This window comes from Globicephala melas, chromosome 1, assembly GCF_963455315.2.
Source record: "Globicephala melas chromosome 1, mGloMel1.2, whole genome shotgun sequence".
In the NCBI taxonomy this organism is placed as follows: domain Eukaryota; kingdom Metazoa; phylum Chordata; class Mammalia; order Artiodactyla; family Delphinidae; genus Globicephala; species Globicephala melas.
In genome coordinates this window covers 82,315,038-82,335,747 of record NC_083314.1, presented here as the reverse complement: position 1 = coordinate 82,335,747, position 20,710 = coordinate 82,315,038, and the positions used below count along the sequence as shown (strand labels likewise).

At 40.4% G+C, this 20,710-nt stretch overlaps 1 protein-coding gene across 16 annotated transcripts in view; it reads left to right on the top strand.

Moving 5' to 3' along the window:
- PDE4DIP (phosphodiesterase 4D interacting protein) overlaps positions 1–20,710 on the top strand; it is a 224,037-nt gene that overhangs the window by 39,013 nt on the left and 164,314 nt on the right. For all 16 annotated transcript variants that reach the window (XM_060300509.1, XM_060300663.1, XM_060300504.1 and 13 more), the window contains exons 2-3: positions 13,349–13,404; positions 18,370–18,515. In XM_060300509.1, the coding sequence (XP_060156492.1) occupies positions 13,349–13,404; positions 18,370–18,515 (202 nt within the window). The remainder of the gene's footprint in view (positions 1–13,348; positions 13,405–18,369; positions 18,516–20,710) is intronic.

Here is a 20,710-nt window from a genome sequence, read left to right as displayed (position 1 = left end):
TATGAGGTCTGAAGTAAATGTTATTATAGTCATTTTTAAGACAAGAAAATTGAAGTTTAGATTTAAAATTTGACCAGGTAACACACACAGCTGAGGGAGAAATATAGCCTGGAACTATCTAATTCCAAAACCTATTCTCTTAGCTGCTTCACTTGAATTGAGTCTTGTAGGTGACTTGGTTTCTGAGTTGCTTCTGAACCCAGCTACTTATCCTGACTGTGATTAAGCTTATGAATAAGTTTAAGACTATGATTCTATCCCCAAATTTCATTCTTGGCAGTTCTGGAAATTCCCCTCTCTGAGGGGTTCTTCACATGAGCCTCCATATCCTTTATCTTGCTCAGTCTACCCACAAAGGACAGGGTGCTGAGTATTTGAGTTCTCAAACTTAAAATATCTCCTACTCCCAGCTGGATATCATCTGCCCTCTACAAGTCAATGGGAGTATTTTTTCCCAGGGATGTTGCCTGACTGTTGTCAGTCTCTTTGGTTAAATCATTTGGAGAGAGTGTGGTTTTTTCTGGAATAGCAAATTAATGAGCTAGTTTGGTCCTTAACTGAACTGATATCCATGAATCAGGAAAGAGTTGTCCAAGGAATATACTCATGGAGGTGATGGGGAACCTGATGATGAAGGTGATTTGCTCGCTTCGTTAGTCTAGTATCAACAGGCAAACAGCTTCTGCTGCTCTAAATGTTTAGCATTCATGTATCTGGACTAGCAACTCCCTAGAGCAGTGTGAGTGTTTCAGAATCCCCGTTTGTATTAGTTTCCTTTTGCTGCTATGACAAATTACCACAATTTTAGTGGCTTAAAACAACACAAACTTATTATCTTGCAATGCTGGAGGTCAGAAGTCTGAAAATTGGTCTTCTAGGCAAAAATCAAGGTGTCAGCAGGACTGTGTTTCTCCTGGAGGCTCTAGGGAAGAATCCATTCCTTGTCTTTTTCTAGCTTAAAGAGGCTGTCCACATCCCTTGGTTCATGGTCCCTTTCCAGCAATGGCATCACTCCAGCCTCTGTTCCTTCATCCCACCTCCTCCTCTCTCATTCTGACTCTCCTGTGTATCTCTCACAAGGACCCTTGTGGTGACATTGGGCCCAATGGGGTACTCCAGGATAATCTCACTGTCTCAAAATCCTTAATCACATCTGAAAGTCCCTTTTGCCATGAAAGTGGCAAAGTCACAGGTTCCAGAGATTAGGACTGTGGACTTCTTTGGAGAGCCCTTATTCAGCCTGTCACATTGTTAAATGCTGGAAAAGGCATTACTAATTCTCCTCCCCTTTTACATGGACATTTTCTTGTTTCTAGCATATGGGAAAGCTGAATAAAAGTCAGATAAATCATATATGAAACTTATACAACTTCCCTGAACAAACAACTCAAGACAAAGAGAACTTGAACTATTTAGGGGCTACCTTTAAGATTGAAGGTTAGGAAAGGAAAGCAAATTAATTAGTCTGTTTTGTTTTGTTTTCTCTTACCCTGTAATTTGATTTAACAAAATGCAAGCATTGATTGTATTTGCCTGCCATGGCTGTGAACATTTGGAGAAGGGAAGTAGCATCCAAGAAAAATAGTGATTTGGTCTCAAAATTTTAAAATTCTTTATTTTGTTTCTCCTCTCCCACATGGTTAAAGTGTAGCCTTCAAGTAGGACAAAACGCCCATTTACCCCAGTTATATTGCATTTAAAAGATACCCCTTTAAAGCTTATTTGCAATTATTCTGCTCAGTATTAACTCTCAGCCTAAAGGAAGCAAGGACATTTATTTCTCTTTGAACTTGTGGTGAGTTAGCAGAGAGTCCTGTTTACTAACGCATAGTTACAACCAGAGATGGCATTTCTCCCCATTTTATAGATGTGGCAGCTGAAGCTAGAGAGGTTAAGCAGGCGTTGGAACATGAAGGTCTGGTTGATTCTGGTATCTTTGCTTACAGCGCTTTTTATTAGGAAAATGCTACTTTTCATAATTCTATAATTGAAACATGTTTGGACATTGGATTTCCTATTTAACATTCAGCACTTCTAGCAATTAATTTTCTGCATTTGAGGTAGGAAAATCTCTGCCTTTGCAACTCTGATCTGCTTTTAAATAGGCCTATACTTCAATTTAGGCTTGAGAAATTTATCTCCATCAGTGCTTTCACTCCCACTTTCTTATTTCCTATACACTAGATCAGACTGGACCCCCTTCTTCTTGCAGCTTACATGCTAAGGCTGGATGTAAAATACCAGAAGTCTGGGAAGTGGTTATTTCTGTCTCTGAAAGGATAAGTTGGCTGACCTTCATCACAGGGGCCCTCTGCATTCTGGGTGGCTCAAGGGTAATTTATACAAGGCTGTGTGGAGTATCCATCCATTCAGTAGATGCACTGGGACACTGCTCCTATTGAAATGGGCAGAGAAATTGAAATTTTATTCTATAAATAAAATTCCAAACTGGGCTCAGAACATTCCACAAGTTGTCCCTGGCAAAAATTCAAATAGCATTTAAAGTTAGAAGAAAGTCCAGAATAAAAGAGATGTCATGGTGACCCAAGGTAGCTCTATCCAATTCTATTTTGAAACATTCAGAAGCACTGAGGAGTTGTTTTCCTCTGTCTCAGGACATCTTCTGAGCTCTATGATCATCAAGACAAGCATGATCTGAATTTTCTTTTTTTTTCATGGCTGAAACACTTCACTAGTCATAGACTATTATAACAACAACAACTTGTATTTTTCATAACATTTTAGTAGTTTCTAATACATTTTCCCTTAATCTGTCTCATTATCTCCATTATCTCATTATCTCCTTTTCTTTCTGTGTGTTCCATTCTGCAGAAACGTCTTTCTCCCTTTGCTTTTCCAAGGCCAACTAGGGAAGAGGTAACCTGCACCTGGTGTCTACTTATCCTGGCCAAGGTAGAAGAGTGTAAAGAAGCAATAACTGCTGATATGTAGAAAGCATTGACTGACAAAGAAAACTGAGTCATTTCTAGCACTTCATACAATTAGAGAATATATTTTCCACTTCATAATGTGGAGCATTATTATTCATAATGTGGAATAACGTCATGTCATATTATAATACTTTACTTAATCATTACCCTATAGTGAGTCCTTTAGGTTTCCAGTTTTTAACTATTATAAGTAATTCTTGATAAACTCTAGGTGCATAAAGCATCTTCTTCCATGGGATTATTTTTGAATGATAGATGTTCAGAAGTAGAATAACTGTGTCAAACACTTCTAGTTCTTGAAAATACATTGCAACTTGCTCAGGGTTTAGACTCATGTAACTCATATTAAAATGAAGGATATTTCGTTCCATTTAAATATCTTTTTCAAGACCTGAGTCCCTATATTGCAGAAGGGGAAGTGGAGGCACACTGACATAAAATGGCATATCCTAGGATAATCCCAGGTGAGTCAGTAGCAACATACTCAACTTTTAGCCTCTCCAGGGTAAAATGCTTCACTATTGCTATTAATCTCTGTTACCATCCTAAAGTGTTTCCTGAAATGATAAACAGAAAATTTCAATATAAGAAAGTAAAAGTGGATATAAATTACTTCAAAATTCTGCAAACACATTAGGATGTCTGTTGCAAGGAGAGAAAAAAATAGATGCTGTATTTGGTTATGGGATTATGGATAACACCCCTTATATGCTGCTTTAAAGCTAAGTCAGTATATGTTTTTATAGCAGAAAGAAACTTACATGTATTCTACCAAGTGACAACATGTAAAGTTTGGAACTGAGTTGGTCTTAGAAAAGATTCTTCTGTGCATTATTTATAGATTTCCAGATTATTGGTGCCTTGGGGGGCAGAGTTATTGCCAGAAGACCTAGGGAGCTGGTGTCTCTTTACTCATCCTGAGCTAAAATTATTATGAGTGGGCCTTAATATACCAGTTGTTCCCGCCTACACACCTGGCGTTGCCTTTGCTAGGATAACTTTGTTTATTCTTTAGAGGTTAGTTTCAGCATTATCTCCTTTTGGAATTATTTTTGGAATCTACTTCTGGATGTTCTCTATAGCCAGAGCACACTCTGCCTTCTCTGTTACTGCATGTGGCTAGTTAGTTTACTTGGTATTTTACATACTCTATAAGTTTATTGGAAGAAGGCACTGTCTTTTGTCTCTAAATCTTCAGTATCTTACAATATTTCTAGCACATAGCAGATCCTCAGTTAAGAACTTTCTAGAGAACATTCCCTGCAAGGCTCATGTGAATATCTGTTTGGTAGGTGTCTCTTTACTCTGGAATGGATACAGCAGGTTATCAAATCTTGATGCCATTATACATTCAAATGACATTTATTCGTTGTTTAAGAAATATACATCAAATTCCTGTTACGATCTAGACTTCTTAAATGCTGGGTAGCTGACAGTGAATGATATAAAAACCCTGCCTTCAGGGTGCTGACATTCTAGACAGGTCACAATGCACAAGTGTATATTACTGCTGTAACTTGACCTCACAGTTCCTTAACTCTAAATCACTTCAGCACACCATGAACACAGCCATCCTTTGTAGCTCATCCTCACTCCAAGTTCTCTATCCTTAAGATCCTTAACACTGAAATTATATTCCCTGACCACAAGGTCAATTCCTCCATCTCGTCATGCTTTCTGAATATTCAGTTTACCTTATCACTTACTCCTTCATATCTTCCAGGCCATCTGCTCCTCATTCATCTCCCTACTGACCCGAGACCTCAGGGTCAGCTGTTCGAATCATTTTCAGCACTGCTTTAGAATCTCTTACTGCTTTAACAGTCCCCCACCCTTGGTAACCCTCAGTTAATTTTATTATCCTCTGGGATTCTATAAGTTTTGTTCCAGTACATTGTAAAACCACACTGAGAAGGAAGACTCTAGATTCATTCTTCCTAATATTGGGCAGGTTAATGGGCAGCTTTTCTCCTCCTCCCCTGACTCTTCCTCTTCCCCTAAAAGTACAATCCTCAAAACCTCTCATTTCAATAATAGGAATAAAATCAAGATGCTAAATTGCATGTTCGGTGTTATTTCTATTTTGTGGAATTCACACAGGCATATAAACTGAAGAACAGCTAAAAAGAAATACATGAAAATCTTTCTCAATGTTGCCTTTAAGTGGTAGCATTTTGTATTTTTTATTTTTCCTGTACACATTTCTCCTTTCCAAAATTTCTGGAAAGAACACATAATTCTTTAAAAATCATTAAAATCAGGCACTATAAAGGAAGGAAAAAGTAAAAGATTATGCAAATAAAAGATCAGGTGAAAACAGAAAAAAAATCATCTATCTCTTGATGTTTGGTCAGGGGCTCTGAGATAGACTGAGCCACAGCCTCGGCATTCCCCAGTGCCTTGTGAATAGTGGTTGTTAATGGAAACTGCATTGCCAGGACCAAGAGTAAAAAGCACAAGCTAAGTTTCAGAAGTAGGTGGAGAGACCATATACCATCCCTGAGTGATGTGGCTGAATTCAGAGAAGATTATTTTCACATCTCTTTTGAAAGCGTGATGTCAGTGTCCTGGCTGATGCAGGGGACAGGGAAGAGAATTTATTAGATATTTGCATGTCTAATAAGCTCATAAGGCAAAGTGAGGAAAATAATTATTTGAACCGCCTTTTATCTGTTTAAGAGGTTTCTCTGAACCTTGAGGAATAGCAGCATGAAAAATGTTAGTTCCTTTTAGGATAAAGACAGTGCAGGAGGAAAATAAGTCATAAAACTCAAGTTGTTGCAGATGCACAGTGATGCACAGTGATGCTTGTAGCTCCTGGTAGCTATTGAGGACTTAGCACTACAGAAAACTGCCTCCCAGAGTTCCATCTGGCCACGGCCACACTCAGTGAATAGATCCTGTTGAGTGAAGGGTGTAATTGCAGCCTGTACTGGAGAAAAGTGGATGGTACTGTACCCATGCCAAGTCAGCTCACACTTAGTCAGCATGCAGAGGGAGACTCACAAGTGATGCTTTCTCTGTTCTGAGGGGCTTTGCCAGTTAAGCATTCTAGCTTGCAGAGGTTATAATGATAGGTCTTGAGATGAGAAAAAAAAATTATAATCTCGCTGTATTTATTATACAACAGTCTTGTGCTCTGCATCTGTGACTTCTACCCTATTTGCATTTGAATGTATGTTTGTGCAATTCTGTTGCCAAATGGGGGATATTGGCAATATTTGGAGCAGAGAAGATATACTCAGTGTCTCTCTTGGCAAGAGAAAAAAAGATCTGAGAAGTCTCAGAGCTTGTTCACTAAGGGCCTTCCCAATTTTGATTGTGTCTATTTCCATCGCCTCTCCTGGCTGTCAGCTTATTCCCTTTGTCTTTTAGGGACAATGCCAAGTGTTATTACAGAAAGGATTCAGGGGAGGCATGAATATTTGGAGGAATGTGGGTAGAGATAGGGAAGTATAAAATAGTAGATGACTCACTTTTCAGGATAGAACCTATGTAAAAAGTCATACTTGCCACTTCCTTTTTAGGATTTTAATTCATTTGTCACATGGCATCTGTTATACCAGTACTCAAATACTCCACTGTGAGCTCTGTATGTATTGGGGATGAGTTGGTGTCCCAAGAAACAAATTTGTGTCAGGATTTGAGTCTAAATTGCATCTCCTCCCCACAGCAGCACTGCCCACACTTCCCTTCACCTCACTTTCTCAGGGGTCATTTCCCTGGAGTCCAGGCGGATACAAAGGAGGCTCCTGGCAAAAGTGTGGGTAGAAATAGGGCATGTTGGACCAGTAAAAGTTTGGAGTCAGACAGATACAGCTTTCAAGTTCAGGCTTACCACCAACTAGCTGGATAATCTTGGGCAAATTACTTCATCATTCTAGGCCTCTTGTTTCCTCATCTGTAAAATAGGGGTAACAGTACCTACTGAATTTTGTGAGAATTGAATGAGATAATGCCCGGAAAGTATCAGTCAGTCAATAAATGGTGGTGGGTGGCAATGGTTGTCCACAATATAATGATAACGGTCGTTTAATTCAAGATTAGTGCTGAGGAAAATTCCAGTGTAAGAAAACACGTTGAACTGTAAAGTTACGCACAGGCAGTCTGAAGACTATTACCTGTAGATGTCTTTGTTTCTAAGTTGGCACTACTTGTGAAACCCTACCATTCAAAAATCCTCAGAGCTGAAGCATCACGTATTAAAGAAAGTAGGCCACAGTTCTCCTCGTCCTTCTGGCCCGTTTATATCTGCAAGGGTTGATTGTGGATATAAATTTAAAACATGAAAAAGAGATGCTTGAACATTAGAAAGATTTCTTTTATTTGAATCAGAATCTAGAAATTCATGTCAAACGAGCTTTAAAAATATGGAATTAGAACAGGGTGTGTGTTTGGGCCCCAGTAAACAGCAAACTTGGGCAATCTTCCTGTCGTACTACGTATCCCCCACTATCTGAGACGGCCACACTGAGACTAATCCCTTACATATTTTATCTTTTATCAAGGGCCTTGAAAGAAGACCAGTGTAAATAGATCAGAACATGTTCCTTAACTTTTTAAAGAAGAAGTTTTAAAGAAGTCCTTTGAGTATAAAAACAGTAAGAAATTTTTAAAAAGGAAGATATTCACTTGTATTTTCTACCATCGTAACCCCCCAGCCTTTTTACTCCTCTGGATTCGCTGCTACTCTGTATAGCCAGTATCTGTACACATTTTTACTCTAGTATAAATCTTAGTCCTAATCCTTTCTTGCTGATGTTATTTTAAATCACCTTTAGGGATTCCAAGTAGTTAGATGAAGCTGTCGTGTTTGAGGAGGGAAGTGTAGATGAAAAACTGGTTTTCCCTTTGACTCCCCCTAATACTCCTGCCTCAGGGTTAGAGTTTGGGGGAGGAAGGCTTGAGGAGGGGAAAGGTAAAACGGAAGTTGGAAGGGGTCCTGAGGAGCAGTTAATACTTACTCAGGTTGGGGGGAGCAAAATAAAGCCCTGAACACACCCTTTATTTTCCTATTTGGGGGCCTTTGTCATGCTTCTTTATGTATTCATACCTATCCTCCAAGGCCTGAATTCAGTGTTCTCTGTTTTCTGTAGATTTCCTAGACCCCCCACTTCTCATCGGGACAAAATAATTGCTGTCTCATTTACGTTCTGAGATTTCTGTTTTCAATCTCATCCTTCTACTCATTATCTCTTTGAATCCTGTCCACCTCCCCCCGTAGACAACTCTGGGCACCTTGATTTCAGGGCTTTTCTTTTTCACCTTTATGTTTTTGGAGCTTGTCATACAAGCAACTTCTCAATAAATGTTTATGAAATGGAACGAAAAACTCTAAAAATAGCAACCAAGGCCCAGTTTTTTGCTCTAAGTGCTGGTATGGCAGATTGCTTTTCCTCCTCCTGAACTTTTGTTCGTAATGAGAAAGGCATATAAGAAGGAGTTTGAGAGACAGAAAGTGCCTCTGGGAGATGGCCTTTGTTCCTCAGCCTCACCGTGAAGGAAGGGTGGTGGCGCTCGATAAAGTGGGGGGTGGGGGGCAGACGGTGTGGTACCCCAACGGCCTGAGTGTGTGTGATTGCCTTGGGGAGGCAGCCTGAAAAAGCAACCACCACTTTGGGGGTTTGGACACTCTTACGGGAAGAAGTAGCCCTAGGTTAGTCATCTTAATAGGCTGACCAAGGAAAGGAAATTAATGGGGCCTCGACAGACAACAGCTCCTTAGATATAGTTTGGGGTGGTTTTGGTCTGCGATACTAGTATCTCGTAGTGTTCAAAGAATTGTTGCACACCTGCTTTGTAATGTTGAAGTTGTATGATTGCCATCTTGCCCTTGTTCATGAATAATATGGTCCATTAACACGATTCATTACTTTTCTCAGTCCACAAATAAAACAGACCAAAATACAAGGCAATAACACCAAATACGCAGTTTGCAAAGGATGGTCAATGGCTGCCTTATAGAAAATATCCCTCTGCAGACTCCATCTTGGTGTTACCCTTTGGTAAGGAAGGACCCAAGTTTCGACCCCTCCTCCCAATATTATGAGAGACCAGACTAGTGGGACCAGTGAGCTGCTCACATCTTGGAAAGGAGCCATATGAATGGCCATTTTCAAGAAAAGCAAAATTGAGTCCTTGGCTAGTCCTAATGTAACTGAAATGACCATACTTAGAAAACTACTGGAAGAAATCACCAGAGCACAGTTTGACAGCATCAGAGTATCAGAATGTAGCAGACAGCTCTGAGAGGAGCAGTTATTTTCTGATCATCCTCAACCTAATCACCCTGGAAAACTGAAGGAAAAGCTAGTACTGTGGGGTATTGAATGTTGATGTATTGTTTGGGTCCAGTATCTTCAGAGCTCCTTATCAGCAAGTCAGGAAAATGCGGGTGATACACCAGGCAGAAATTAAGTGGGTGAACAGCTGGTAGGTGGGTTGTACTTGGAAACTGTTTGGTTCTTCAAATTAAGCAGGAGAGTGTCTCAGCAAAAATTAGTAAGTATGGGGAATTCCCTGGCGGTTCAGTGGTTAAGACCCCGAGCTTCTACTACAGGGGGTGCAGGTTCAATCCCTGATTGGGGAACTAAGATCCCGCGTGCTGTGCAGTGCAGCCAAAAAAAAAAAAAAAATTAGTAAGTATGACTTTAGTGGAATTGGTATCAGTATTGACACATTGGTGAGGTAGCGAGCAAGAAGATAAGGCTCACTGAGGGAGAGTTTAGTTCATTTATACAAGAAAAGCATGTAAGGTAAAACATGCAGGTAACACATATTGATAAGATAGAAGTATCTTTGGGGAAAGATTATATATGTACATCTATGCAGGAGAGCTGTAAGTGCCCTGGTGAACCACATGCTAGCTGAGCATCAGTCATTCATTGACTGATGTTTTTTTTAAAAAAAAAAAAACTAGAAACACTTGAATTTGAGAAACTAGGACAAGGGTATACCATTTTTTCTGGGCTTGGGTAATAGAGAAAAATTTACCAACATATGTTACTGCTGTGTGTGTGTGTGTGTGTGTCTGTGTGGCCAGGCTTGGAGTCTGTCTCTAGCATACCTCAATTCTCTTTGCATTTTGGTTTATCAGATATTGTCACAAATTGCAATCCCCTAGACGTAGACCCTGTGTTTCTTCACCATGTGCCCCTTCTCTGGGGAAGCATCAAATTCCTTACCAACCTTTCGGAAGCAGCTGAGTGAGCCCCACTCTCTGGCAATATGAGAGGGAACTTGAGCTGTTAACAGAGTTAAAGTGATTTTTAAAAAATCTCCTGAGACTACAAAAAGCCCATTAACTCAGTATTCATCCAAAGTGACCTGTCTACCCTTCTGGTATTGCTTCATAGGCAGGCAGCCAGCTCAGGGTGAGTGTGGGGTTGGGGAGAAGGTGAAGTATCTTGTGGCATATGCATCGCCTTGTTGTAACTTGCTCCTGGTCTAGAATATGGACTCTTTGGAGCAAGGAGAATTGAATGAGATCATGTCTGGAAAGTTCCCCCATGCTTAGAAAGTATTAAAATGGGTTTTAATACTGTTAGCATCTAGGAGAATAGCATTGTGTAATTACTGCAAGGAACCTTAGAAATTCATGCATGTCTTTTACACATATTTAAGGAAGCGGAAGCCCAGTGGTAAAAGTGACTTAGTAGCTTAGCATCGCAAATTAATGAATTGTGTACTGAAGCCAATAGGTAATCCAAGACAGTGTCTTAAAGCAGAAATGAAAATTTTGTCTGCATTTGATCTATACCAGGGTGACAGCCTCAGAGACCTATAAGGAGCCAGGCTAGTATCATAAACGAGCGCACGAGCTGGGATTACAAAAAGAGGGAGTGACGGGAACTGTGGCAAACTGGAGAACATGTCTCTTCTGTTTAAAGACAGCAGGTTATCCCCCTGTGTGGGAAGGCAGGCCCAGTATTGCCAGACCCATTCATTTTGCAAGAGAAGTTAGAAATGGATCAACCTTGTATTGACCAAATCAAGCTTGTTGGATGGGCTGAATTTGGCCTGAGGAATGGCTTTGCTCCTTACAGCAGATACACAGTTACCCAGGTCTGTGGGTTGAGCACAAAGGAATCCATCCAATGCATGAATAGCAGCAGCTAATTATAAGTTTTTTCCCCAAATTTTTCAAGACATTGTTCTGGCTGATAGTTTCAAAATCCTTGCCCTACTTTTTCTCAACAGAGGGAAATCCATAAGTAGTACATTCATCTCTTTCCTTCTTCACTCTCAGGGAAAGTTTTTAATGAGAAGTGGAGAAGGGGAAGAGACAGAGGGCCTGGAAGAACCCCAAGCTGGTGATCTGCTTTTGAATAATAAAGAATCACCAGGTGGTGGGTATAGTCCAGCGTGCCCTGTCTGGTACTTTCATGTCCATCTGGAACTTAACAAAGTGAAGATTTATGCCAAGATCCAGCCCTGAGGCAGAGAAGAAAGAACACCAACAGTTTCTGAATAAATGCCAGGCTCTCTTCTGCCTCTCTGTGAATGTCTTCTGGCTTTTAAAAAGAGAAGCCTTCTAAATCTCTGGCAATATAATTATTTTTAGAACAGCTAACTGGGAGTACCCAAGGGTATAAGGAATAAGCCAAATGTTGAAAGCATCTCTCTGTAGGATTATTGCAATCACCTCCCTGTTTCTGCCTTCCCCACCCAGAGAGTCTGTTGTCAAAACATTAGCCAGACCTTTCAAAACATTTGTCACTCCGTTCACCTCTTTTTTTTGACTCACAAGACTCCAGTGACTAAATTTCTGTCAATGTCCCAAAGGCTTTATACAATCTGCCCTCTGCCCAACTTTCCTATTATTTCCTTCAGCTCACCTCCTGCTACTCAGTCTGCCCAGCCACACTGGCCTCCTTGTTGTTCCAGAAATGCTCTGGCATGCTCCCTCCTAAGAGCCTTTGCATTTGATGTCCCCTGCTTAGAAGACTCTGCCCAAATACTCATATTATTGCTTCTCAGAGAAACTTTGCCTCCTGAAAATTGCAATCCCCTTCTCCTCCCCATAGCTCCAGGATTCCCTACCTCTATTTCCTACATTAATTTTTTTTTTTTTTAAGGATTAAGGATACGGTCTTTATTCTCAAAGCCTTTGCAGTTATTTTTTTTGTTGTTTTTTTTTTTGCGGTACGCGGGCCTCTCACTGTTGTGGCCCCTCCCGCTGCAGAGCACAGGCTCTGGACGCGCAGGCCCAGCGGCCATGGCTCACGGGCCCAGCCGCTCCGCAGCATGTGGGATCTTCCCGGACCGGGGCACGAACCCGCGTCCCCTGCATCGGCAGGCGGACCCCCAACCACTGCGCCACCAGGGAAGCCCCCTACATTAATTTTTTATAGTATCTGTCCCCAATTGCTACTGTACATTTTGCTTTTTTGTTTCCTTTTACTATAATATTAGTTCCATGAGTGCAGGCGTTCTGGTCTGTTTTGTTCACTGCTACATTTGTGGAGCTTAAAACTGTTGCCTAAAAACATAGTAGGTGCTTAACAAGTATTTGTTAATACATTTTGAGACTTTTTTCCCCTTCTGTGCTAGGAATGGTGGCCTTCACTGTGCTGGACAGATACACCTCTGGCTACTGCATCATGGTGTTTTTAACATTTCCATTAATGGACTTTGTCTGTTTTCCAAGTTTTCTAGGTCAATTCTACTTCCTAAACACATGTAGATTTTTTTTTTTTTTTTTTTTTTGCTTCTCTCCATTTCTCCTATCCTATCCCTTAGTTAAAACTATCACAACTTCTTGCTTTCCCCAACTACTTTTGTTCCCTCTACACAGTGTCACTCAACAGCCAGAATGATCTAAAGTCTAAATCTGGTCACTTACCATTCATTCCCTCATTTAAAATCCTTCAGTGGTTTCCCATTGACCTGCACAAAAAACTCATATCTTTCCTCCATCCCTCAGGGCCCTGCATGGTCTGGTTGCAAGATTGGCTTTCTCTGTTCCTCTAACAGGCCAAGTTCGTCCCTGACTCAGGGTCCTTGCTGTTCCCTCATGATGGAACACTCTTCTGTTCCCATTTTTCATCTGGCTGACATTCTCTTCCTCTCAGTTTAAATGCTCTTTTCTCTGAGTTCCTCTGAGTCTCTCTACTAGTTAAATTACTCTGCATATTCCTTCATAGCTCTTGCTACAATAGTAATTCAGTGCTTGTGGAACTGTTTGTCCAATGGCTGTCTCTACAAATACCTACTGAGGATAGAAACCCTTCCTGTGGTGTTTGTCTTTGTCTTTCCAGCACTTAACACTGTCCCTGATACATAGTACTAGCTTAATGATTGTGGAGAAATAAAGAAAAATAGATGTCTTGCCACCCAGGGACTGGACACTGTGTGGGGTGGTGTCTCATTAATTAACGATGTGTTTCTCTCCACAGAGATTATTTTGCAGAAGATGATGGGGAGATGGTACCTAGAACAACTCATGCAGCAGGTAAGGAGGTTGTGGGACTTGCTTTGCTAAATTCTTGGTCTCCTGCTGATCATAATTCCCTTAAATTATAGACCCTTTAATTTCACTGTGGCATGTAGTATATAATTCCCCACCTTCCCAGAACAGTGCAGTAAATCATAACTGAAATACTTATGTGAACTCTTCATACTTTTTTAAAATTAATTTATTTATTTTTCGCTGCTTTGGGTCTTCATTGCTATGCGCAGGTTTTCTCTAGTTGCGTCAGGCGAGGGCTACTCTTTGTTGTGGTGCACGGGCTTCTCATTGCTGTGACTTCTCTTGTGGAGCATGGGCTCTAGGCGGATGAGCTTCAGTAGTTGTGGCTTGCGGGCTTAGTTGCTCCGTGGCATGTGGGATCTTCCCAAACCCGTGTCCCCTGCATTGGCAGGCAGATTCTTAACCACTGCACCACCAGGGAAGTCCCAACTCTTCATACTTTTAACAGTTCTGTAATTGCAAGTTAAAGTCACTTGTAAAATGATTAAGATAGATTCTTCCACTGAAATGAAATCTCTAATATACCATTAAAATGAGTATAATAACAGTGTCAACCTCATAAATAAGATTAGAAAAGCTCTTAGTCCAGAGCTTGTCAAGGAATAAACACCCAGTAAATATTATTATTAATGTATTCATAATAATATATCATTTCTGCACTAACATTAGCTAGGGGTCTACCTAAATTACAAAACCAAAGTGAAAATAACTCTTTCGGGAGCTATTTTTCACAAAAACTTTTAGTCACTTGGTGTTTTACTTACTTTGCTAAGTGAGTTGCCTTTTCACACCAGCCTTGAAGCACAGATTGTTCATATGCACAATGTAGAAAAAAAGCTTTTAATTTGAATGTGTTAAGGACTTTGGAGTCACTTAAAATTAGCCTTTGTAATTGTGTATGTGAAATCTATAAATTCTACGGGCCTACCATACTCATTTTGAGCATTAAGAGTCTCCATTTTGAGGTAAAAATTGAAGGACTAGGGCAAAATAGAAGGGGAATGAAGAAAATGCCTATTATAAAAAAGATATTAGGTTGGGCATTTTCACTGATTATTTCATTTAATCCATATGAAAGCTCTGTGAGGTAAGCATTGTTATACCCATTTTTACAGAGGCAGTGATGCTCAGCAAAATTAAGAGATTTGCCTAAATTCCCACAATTAGCAAGTGGTCAGGATTCATATCCAATTTTTTTTTTCTTTAACATTTTTGTTGTGTCCGTATCGAATCTTCAAAGACTCTTACCTTTCTACCATATCCTATGAATCTAACTGTAATGTATGGTTGTTTTATCAAATTTTCTTCCATTTAATTGCCCATTTAATTTCACCTAAATGTGGAAAAAATCATTTTTTTCTAACTTATTTTAATTAAAACATTTGCATTTACTTAGAAATATCAAGTTAGCAACAAAACCATTCCTATTACTACTATTATTATTATTAATTTGCAATCACAGTGTGGTATACAATTAACAGAACAACAATTATTTTGAACAAGCTGAATCAAAGACAATTGAAAATGGGAAAAATCCCAACTCTATCTGTAAGTAATTTGTGCTGTGTACCAATAAAACCTGCTTTAAATTTCTGTGCTAATTTAAACCCCTGTACTCTATCAGGCAAGGTTAGTGGCTATTGAAAATACCATTAAGGGTAGGGCTATCTAAAGACACACTTGTTAGTATGTTATTTTTACAAACATGAAAAGACACTGTACAGTGTCCAGTTTAAAGACAAATCATGTAAATCATATGGGCTTACATTCCCCCCACCGCCTTTTTTTTCCTTTAATATTGGTTATGTAATGAGTAGTTAAATACTTCTAGACAAGAAAAAACCTGCCCCTGGAACCACACTGTTTATCATCATTATTTTTTTTAATCTTCATATTTCTCTTTGTCATCATCTTCTTGACCCTTTTGTCTTTCTTCTTTTTCTTTCTTTCTTTTTTTTTTTTTTTTTGGCTGTGCCCTGTGGCTTGTGGGATCTTACTTCCTTGACCAGGGATTGAACCCCCGCAATAAGCATTTAAAAAAAAATTCTGAGAAGTTGATTGAAGCATCTGGGGACTTTTTCTTGCATTCCTTCTGGAAAGTTTGTAGAAAGAAAGAGAAAGAGGGAAGGAGGAAGGGAGGCATATATTCTCCCATCCCATAGGTTGCCCTTTCATTCTATTGATGGTTTCCTTTGCTGAACAGAAGCTTATTAGTTTGATGTAGTCCCACTTGTTTATTTTTGCTTTTGTTGCCTTTGCTTTCGGTGCCCATGCATATACGGTCCATTAATTTTCGACAAAGGAGATAACAATATACAAGGGAGGAAGGAAGGAAAGAGAAAAGAAAAAGGGGGGAAAAAGAAAAGAAAAGGACAGAAAAAGAGCATATTATGGTATTTTTCTTCTTGGCCCTTTCAGATCACCTTTGCCCATGTGTCTATGTCTAGTTAACTTTTCCTCAGTGGGGTACAGAGTCACCTAGAGCCCATTTCACTCTCACTTGCACTGACACTGTCTATGGATCTCAGTGTGTTGCTATGCCTGTCATTCTTTCTGATTTAAAAAAAAAAAAATTGTTCAGTAATAAAGGTGCATTGCTTCTTACTGTCTGCCAAGAAAGATGTATTTTTCTGTGTCTTCTGCCTGAGTCTACAACCCCAAGCCCACCTCAATCGGTGGTCATTTGCATACCATGCTTGAAGGAAGCCCTGATTTCTTATTCTTTTACAGTGTAACTTCTCCAAGGCAGGCCTAGTGTGAGTAGCAGCTTAGCCTTCACTAGCTTCTCCCAGGGCAGTGCTTCCTTTGGTTAATGGAAAGACTGTCTCTTCCCCTTTGCCTGTTTTTCCCTGACTCTCAGGCCTGTTACAATCCCCTTCCCTACTAAAATAACACAGTATTAGCATACTGCTAGGAAGGTTGAACGGAAGGAATGTGGGATTGGTTCTGCCACTTTTTGCAATGTAATCTTGGGCAAGCAAACTTGCTGAACCTTTATTTACTCATTAGTTAAATGAGTGTACTAATCACATCAGTCTATTTCACTGGTTGCAGTAACTATAAATGAAATTATTCCTATACAATAATCTAAAAGATCCTCTGTAGAGAGATTATGTAGAAATACTTCTTGATTTTTTATTTCAAATAAAGCTATTTCAGTTATCTTTGGTCATGTTGACACACCACTCTAAAACTTAGTGGCTTAAATATGCATAGCTGATTCAGTTTGTTATACAGCACCAACTGACACAACAATGTTAAGCAATTATACCCCAATAAAGATGTTAAAAATAAATAAATAAATAAAACAGTGGCTTAAAACAGGGGTCAGCAAACTGCAGCCCATAGGCCCAGTTGCCAGCATTTGTAAACAAAGTTTTATAAAAGCACAGCCATGCTCATTCACTAACATATTTTCTGCATCTTCTTGAGCTATCAGGTCAGACTTGAGTAGCTGTGACAGAGTTGATGCCCATGAGCCTAAAATATTTACTCTCTGGCCCTCTAAGAAAAAGTTTGCCCACTCAAGGCTTAAAACAACAATGGTTTATTATTTCTCACAATCCTGGATGTTAGCAAACTGGGCATTTCTTCTGTTGGTCTCACTTGGGATCACTCAAATAATCTGACAGCTTTTTTTTTTAATGTCTTTATTGGAGTATAATTGCTTTACAATGGCGTGTTAACTTCTGCTGTATAACAAAGTGAATCAGCTATACGTACACATATATCCCCATATCTCCTCCCTCTTGCGTCTCCCTCCCACCCTCCCTATCCCACCCCTCTAGGTCGTCACAAAGCATCGACCTGATCTCCCTGTGCTATGCAGCAGCTTCCCAGTAGCGATCCATTTTACATTTGGTAGTGTATATATGTCCATGCCACTCTCTCACTTCGTCCCAGCTTCCCCTTCCCACCCACCGTGTCCTCAAGTCCATTCTCTACATCTGCGTCTTTATTCCTGCCCTGCCCCTAACTTCATCAGTACCATTTTTTTTAGGGTATTTGTTTTTCTCTTTCTGACTTACTTCAATCTGTATGACAGATTCTAGGTCCATCCACCTCATTACAAATAACTCAGTTTTGTTCCTTTTTATGGCTGAGTAATATTCCATTGTATATATGTGCCACATCTTCTTTATCCATTCATCTGTCAATGGACATTTAGGTTGCTTCCATGTCCTGGCTATTGTAAATAGTGCTGCAATGAATATTGTGGTACATGTATCTTTTTGAATTATGGTTTTCTCAGGGTGTATGCCCAGTAGTGGGTTTGCTGGGTCATATGGTAGTTCTATTTTTAGTTTTTTAAGGAACCTCCATACTGTTCTCCACAGTGGCTCTATCAATTTACATTCCCACCAACAGTGCAAGAGGGTTCCCTTTTCTCCACACCCTCTCCGACGTTTATTGTTTCTACAATCTGACAGCTTGACTGGGAATGAGGGTCTGAGACAGCCTTTCTCAAGTGTCTGGCAGTGGTGACTAGCATTCCCCCTGTACTTGGCCTTTCCTCCCCATGAAAGGTAGTCTGGGCTTCTTCACAACAAGGTGGTCTTGGGGTTTTAGGAAGGCAAGAACAGAAATGCAAGGCCTCTCAAGGCCTAGTCTCCTGAATGCATCCAACAGCAGCATTTTCATCACATTCTCTAGGTCAAAGCAAGTCACTAAGCCAGCCCAGATTCAAGGGGTAGAGAAATAGACCCCACTTTTTGATGGCAGGAGAAGGAACATCACATGACAAAGGCGTGTGGACATAACCTAGTGTGCTGTGCTGGGGACCACTACTAATATGATCTACCACAGGCTATTGTATGTGAACTGCTTCTCTGTGGCCTAGAATTGGTTCATATTTTGCAGAAACCAAATTCTGCTGGAACGTGCAGGTTGGGATGATCATAATGCCACTATTTTATAAAATTTTCTGTTGTTCTGTTTCACTGGCAGCTTTTCTTAGTGACACCAAAGATCGAGGCCCTCCAGCGCAGTCACAGACCTGGAGAAGTGGTGAGAAGGTCCCCTTTGGGCATTCCTTGAGAGCATTTGAAAGACCCCTTCAGGTGCAGACCCAGGCTCTTCGAGACTTTGAGAGGGTAAGTCACATGGGTAGATAATTGTTATCCCAGTTAGAAGGAGTGTCAGGGGATAGTGGTGTCTTATAAAAGTATGACCCGTAATTTAGCTTGGATTATGGGTATTCTTATCAAAATGTTGTCTCTTTCAATAGCATTTATCCCGATAAGCTTATGCACTGTTAGCTATATGCTGAGCACTGTGGTTAATGGGCAATTGCCTGTACCGCTATTTCTGTCTTAACATTTTTACGCCTGGTTTACTTCTCAGATAAATTTAGGAAGTTTAATTGGCACCCCGAGAATCTGTAGGTGGGCCATAGTGAGCCCAGGAGACCTAGTCAGTCGGCTGGCATTATATGCTCTGCTGTTGGCTTGGATCACTCTGGATACCTGGATACCGTCTGCAGCTTGAGGTGGCTCAGCCACAGCCATTTGCTTCTCAACAAGAATCTGGCATTGTTGCTTGAAACTCCTGATTTAACTCTTGAAGTGCTCTGCATCTCGATAGGTTTATCCTTAGATTTGACCAAAAGCCAAATTACTGACAATGTAATACAGGCCCCCAGCTCCCTGTGCCCTGGTTTGATCCAAGGAGGTCTGCACAATAGAACCTATCTACTGGAACCTATCTATGGGCTGGAAAGAACACCCAGGATTTCTTACATCCCTGTGTGCTAAAAAAGGAAACAGCTCTTTGGTGCCCCCTGGGGGTTGCCCAGGAATCAGGACACACATATATACTGTGTAAAAATGCCCTGAGATGTGTGGGTTTCTTTCATTCTTGAATTGATAGCTTTTGTTATATATAATAAAAATTCCATTTTCAAAAAAAGGTTAATAAAGTAGTGTTGACATGCATTTACCCTGTCTTCTTTCAATTTGTAAATAGAAATGTTTCACTAGGACCTAATGTACATCCTACCAGACATTCCTGTGGACAAAGAATGTGTTCCATATAATGTGTGCCCGAGAATCTAAACAGCCTACTCTTGGTTTTTGTGCTCAGAGTTGTCATGGCCACCGTTTTTTTTTTTTAAAAAAAGACAGAGTTTGCAGGAATATTAAGTGGTTTTGAAGACTAACCCTCTGAACAGCTGTGGTGCTGGTGGTAGGAGTGGGGGCAGTACCACCCACCCCCTTCCTCTTTTCCGCCTTTTGCATCTACTGCAGTGCAGAAAGGGTGAGCAGAGCTGTGGCACTCCCCAAAGCTATGAGGGTGCTCTCTGAAAGGCAGTCTGCCTGCGTGTTCCTTTTGGTGGAGAGGTGATTTGGATCATAGAAATGAAGGGTGTCACCTCTAGTGATCAGATGAATGCCCAGGTGCTGTGGGAGAGGGAAAATAATGGGCTGAGCTGGGTGATGAGCAGAGGTCAGCTGACTTTCAACTGTGGAGTCCTACGTCTTTTTCTCTGAGCAATAAGGTCTAATATCGCTGGTTAGTCCTTACTCCTCAATGCTGGGAACCACTGACAGAAACCAAGGTAAGATGCAGAGAAAAGGCCAATAAGAGATATTTTACATGTCTCTCCCCTATGTGTCAAGCAATATATAAATAACAATGAGGCTACAGCACATGCATTTTTCAGAATGGTCATTGTCAGTAAACCAAGCTGTGACCTGCTCACAGGTCTGTTCATTCTTACATCCATTCATCCATCCATTCATTCTGTAGGCTTTGAATGATAACACCTGCTGTATGAAGAATCTCCATGAAAGGATTTGAAAATTAGAGGAAACATTAGTCAGAAAAAAAAATGTAGGAGGGAGAGTGACACATTCCAATGTCCCACCCTAAAAACTGGTAAAACACTAAATAACATGATATTTTCTCTAAAGTTTAAATCATGCATTCAGTAGCCTTGGGATAAAGGATGAGATCTGTACTCGGAAAGGGGAAAGGGACATATTAAAGGTTTGTGCCAGAGAAAGGTTAGCTCCTCCAGGGCATGAAGCAGATGTCAAAGAGATACAGGCCTGGCCTGGGCAGCCAGGAGTCCATCTGTCTTAGTCCATTCAGGCTACTATAACTCAGACTGGGTAGCTTATAAACAACAGAAATTTATTTCTGACAGTCCTGGAGGCTGGAAGTCCAAGATCAGGGCACCAGCATGGTTACCTTCTGGTGAAGGCCCTCTTACTGGTTCATAGCTGATGCCTTTTCACTATGTTCTTAGAGGGCAGAAGGGGCTAGGGATCTTTCTGAAGCTTCTTTT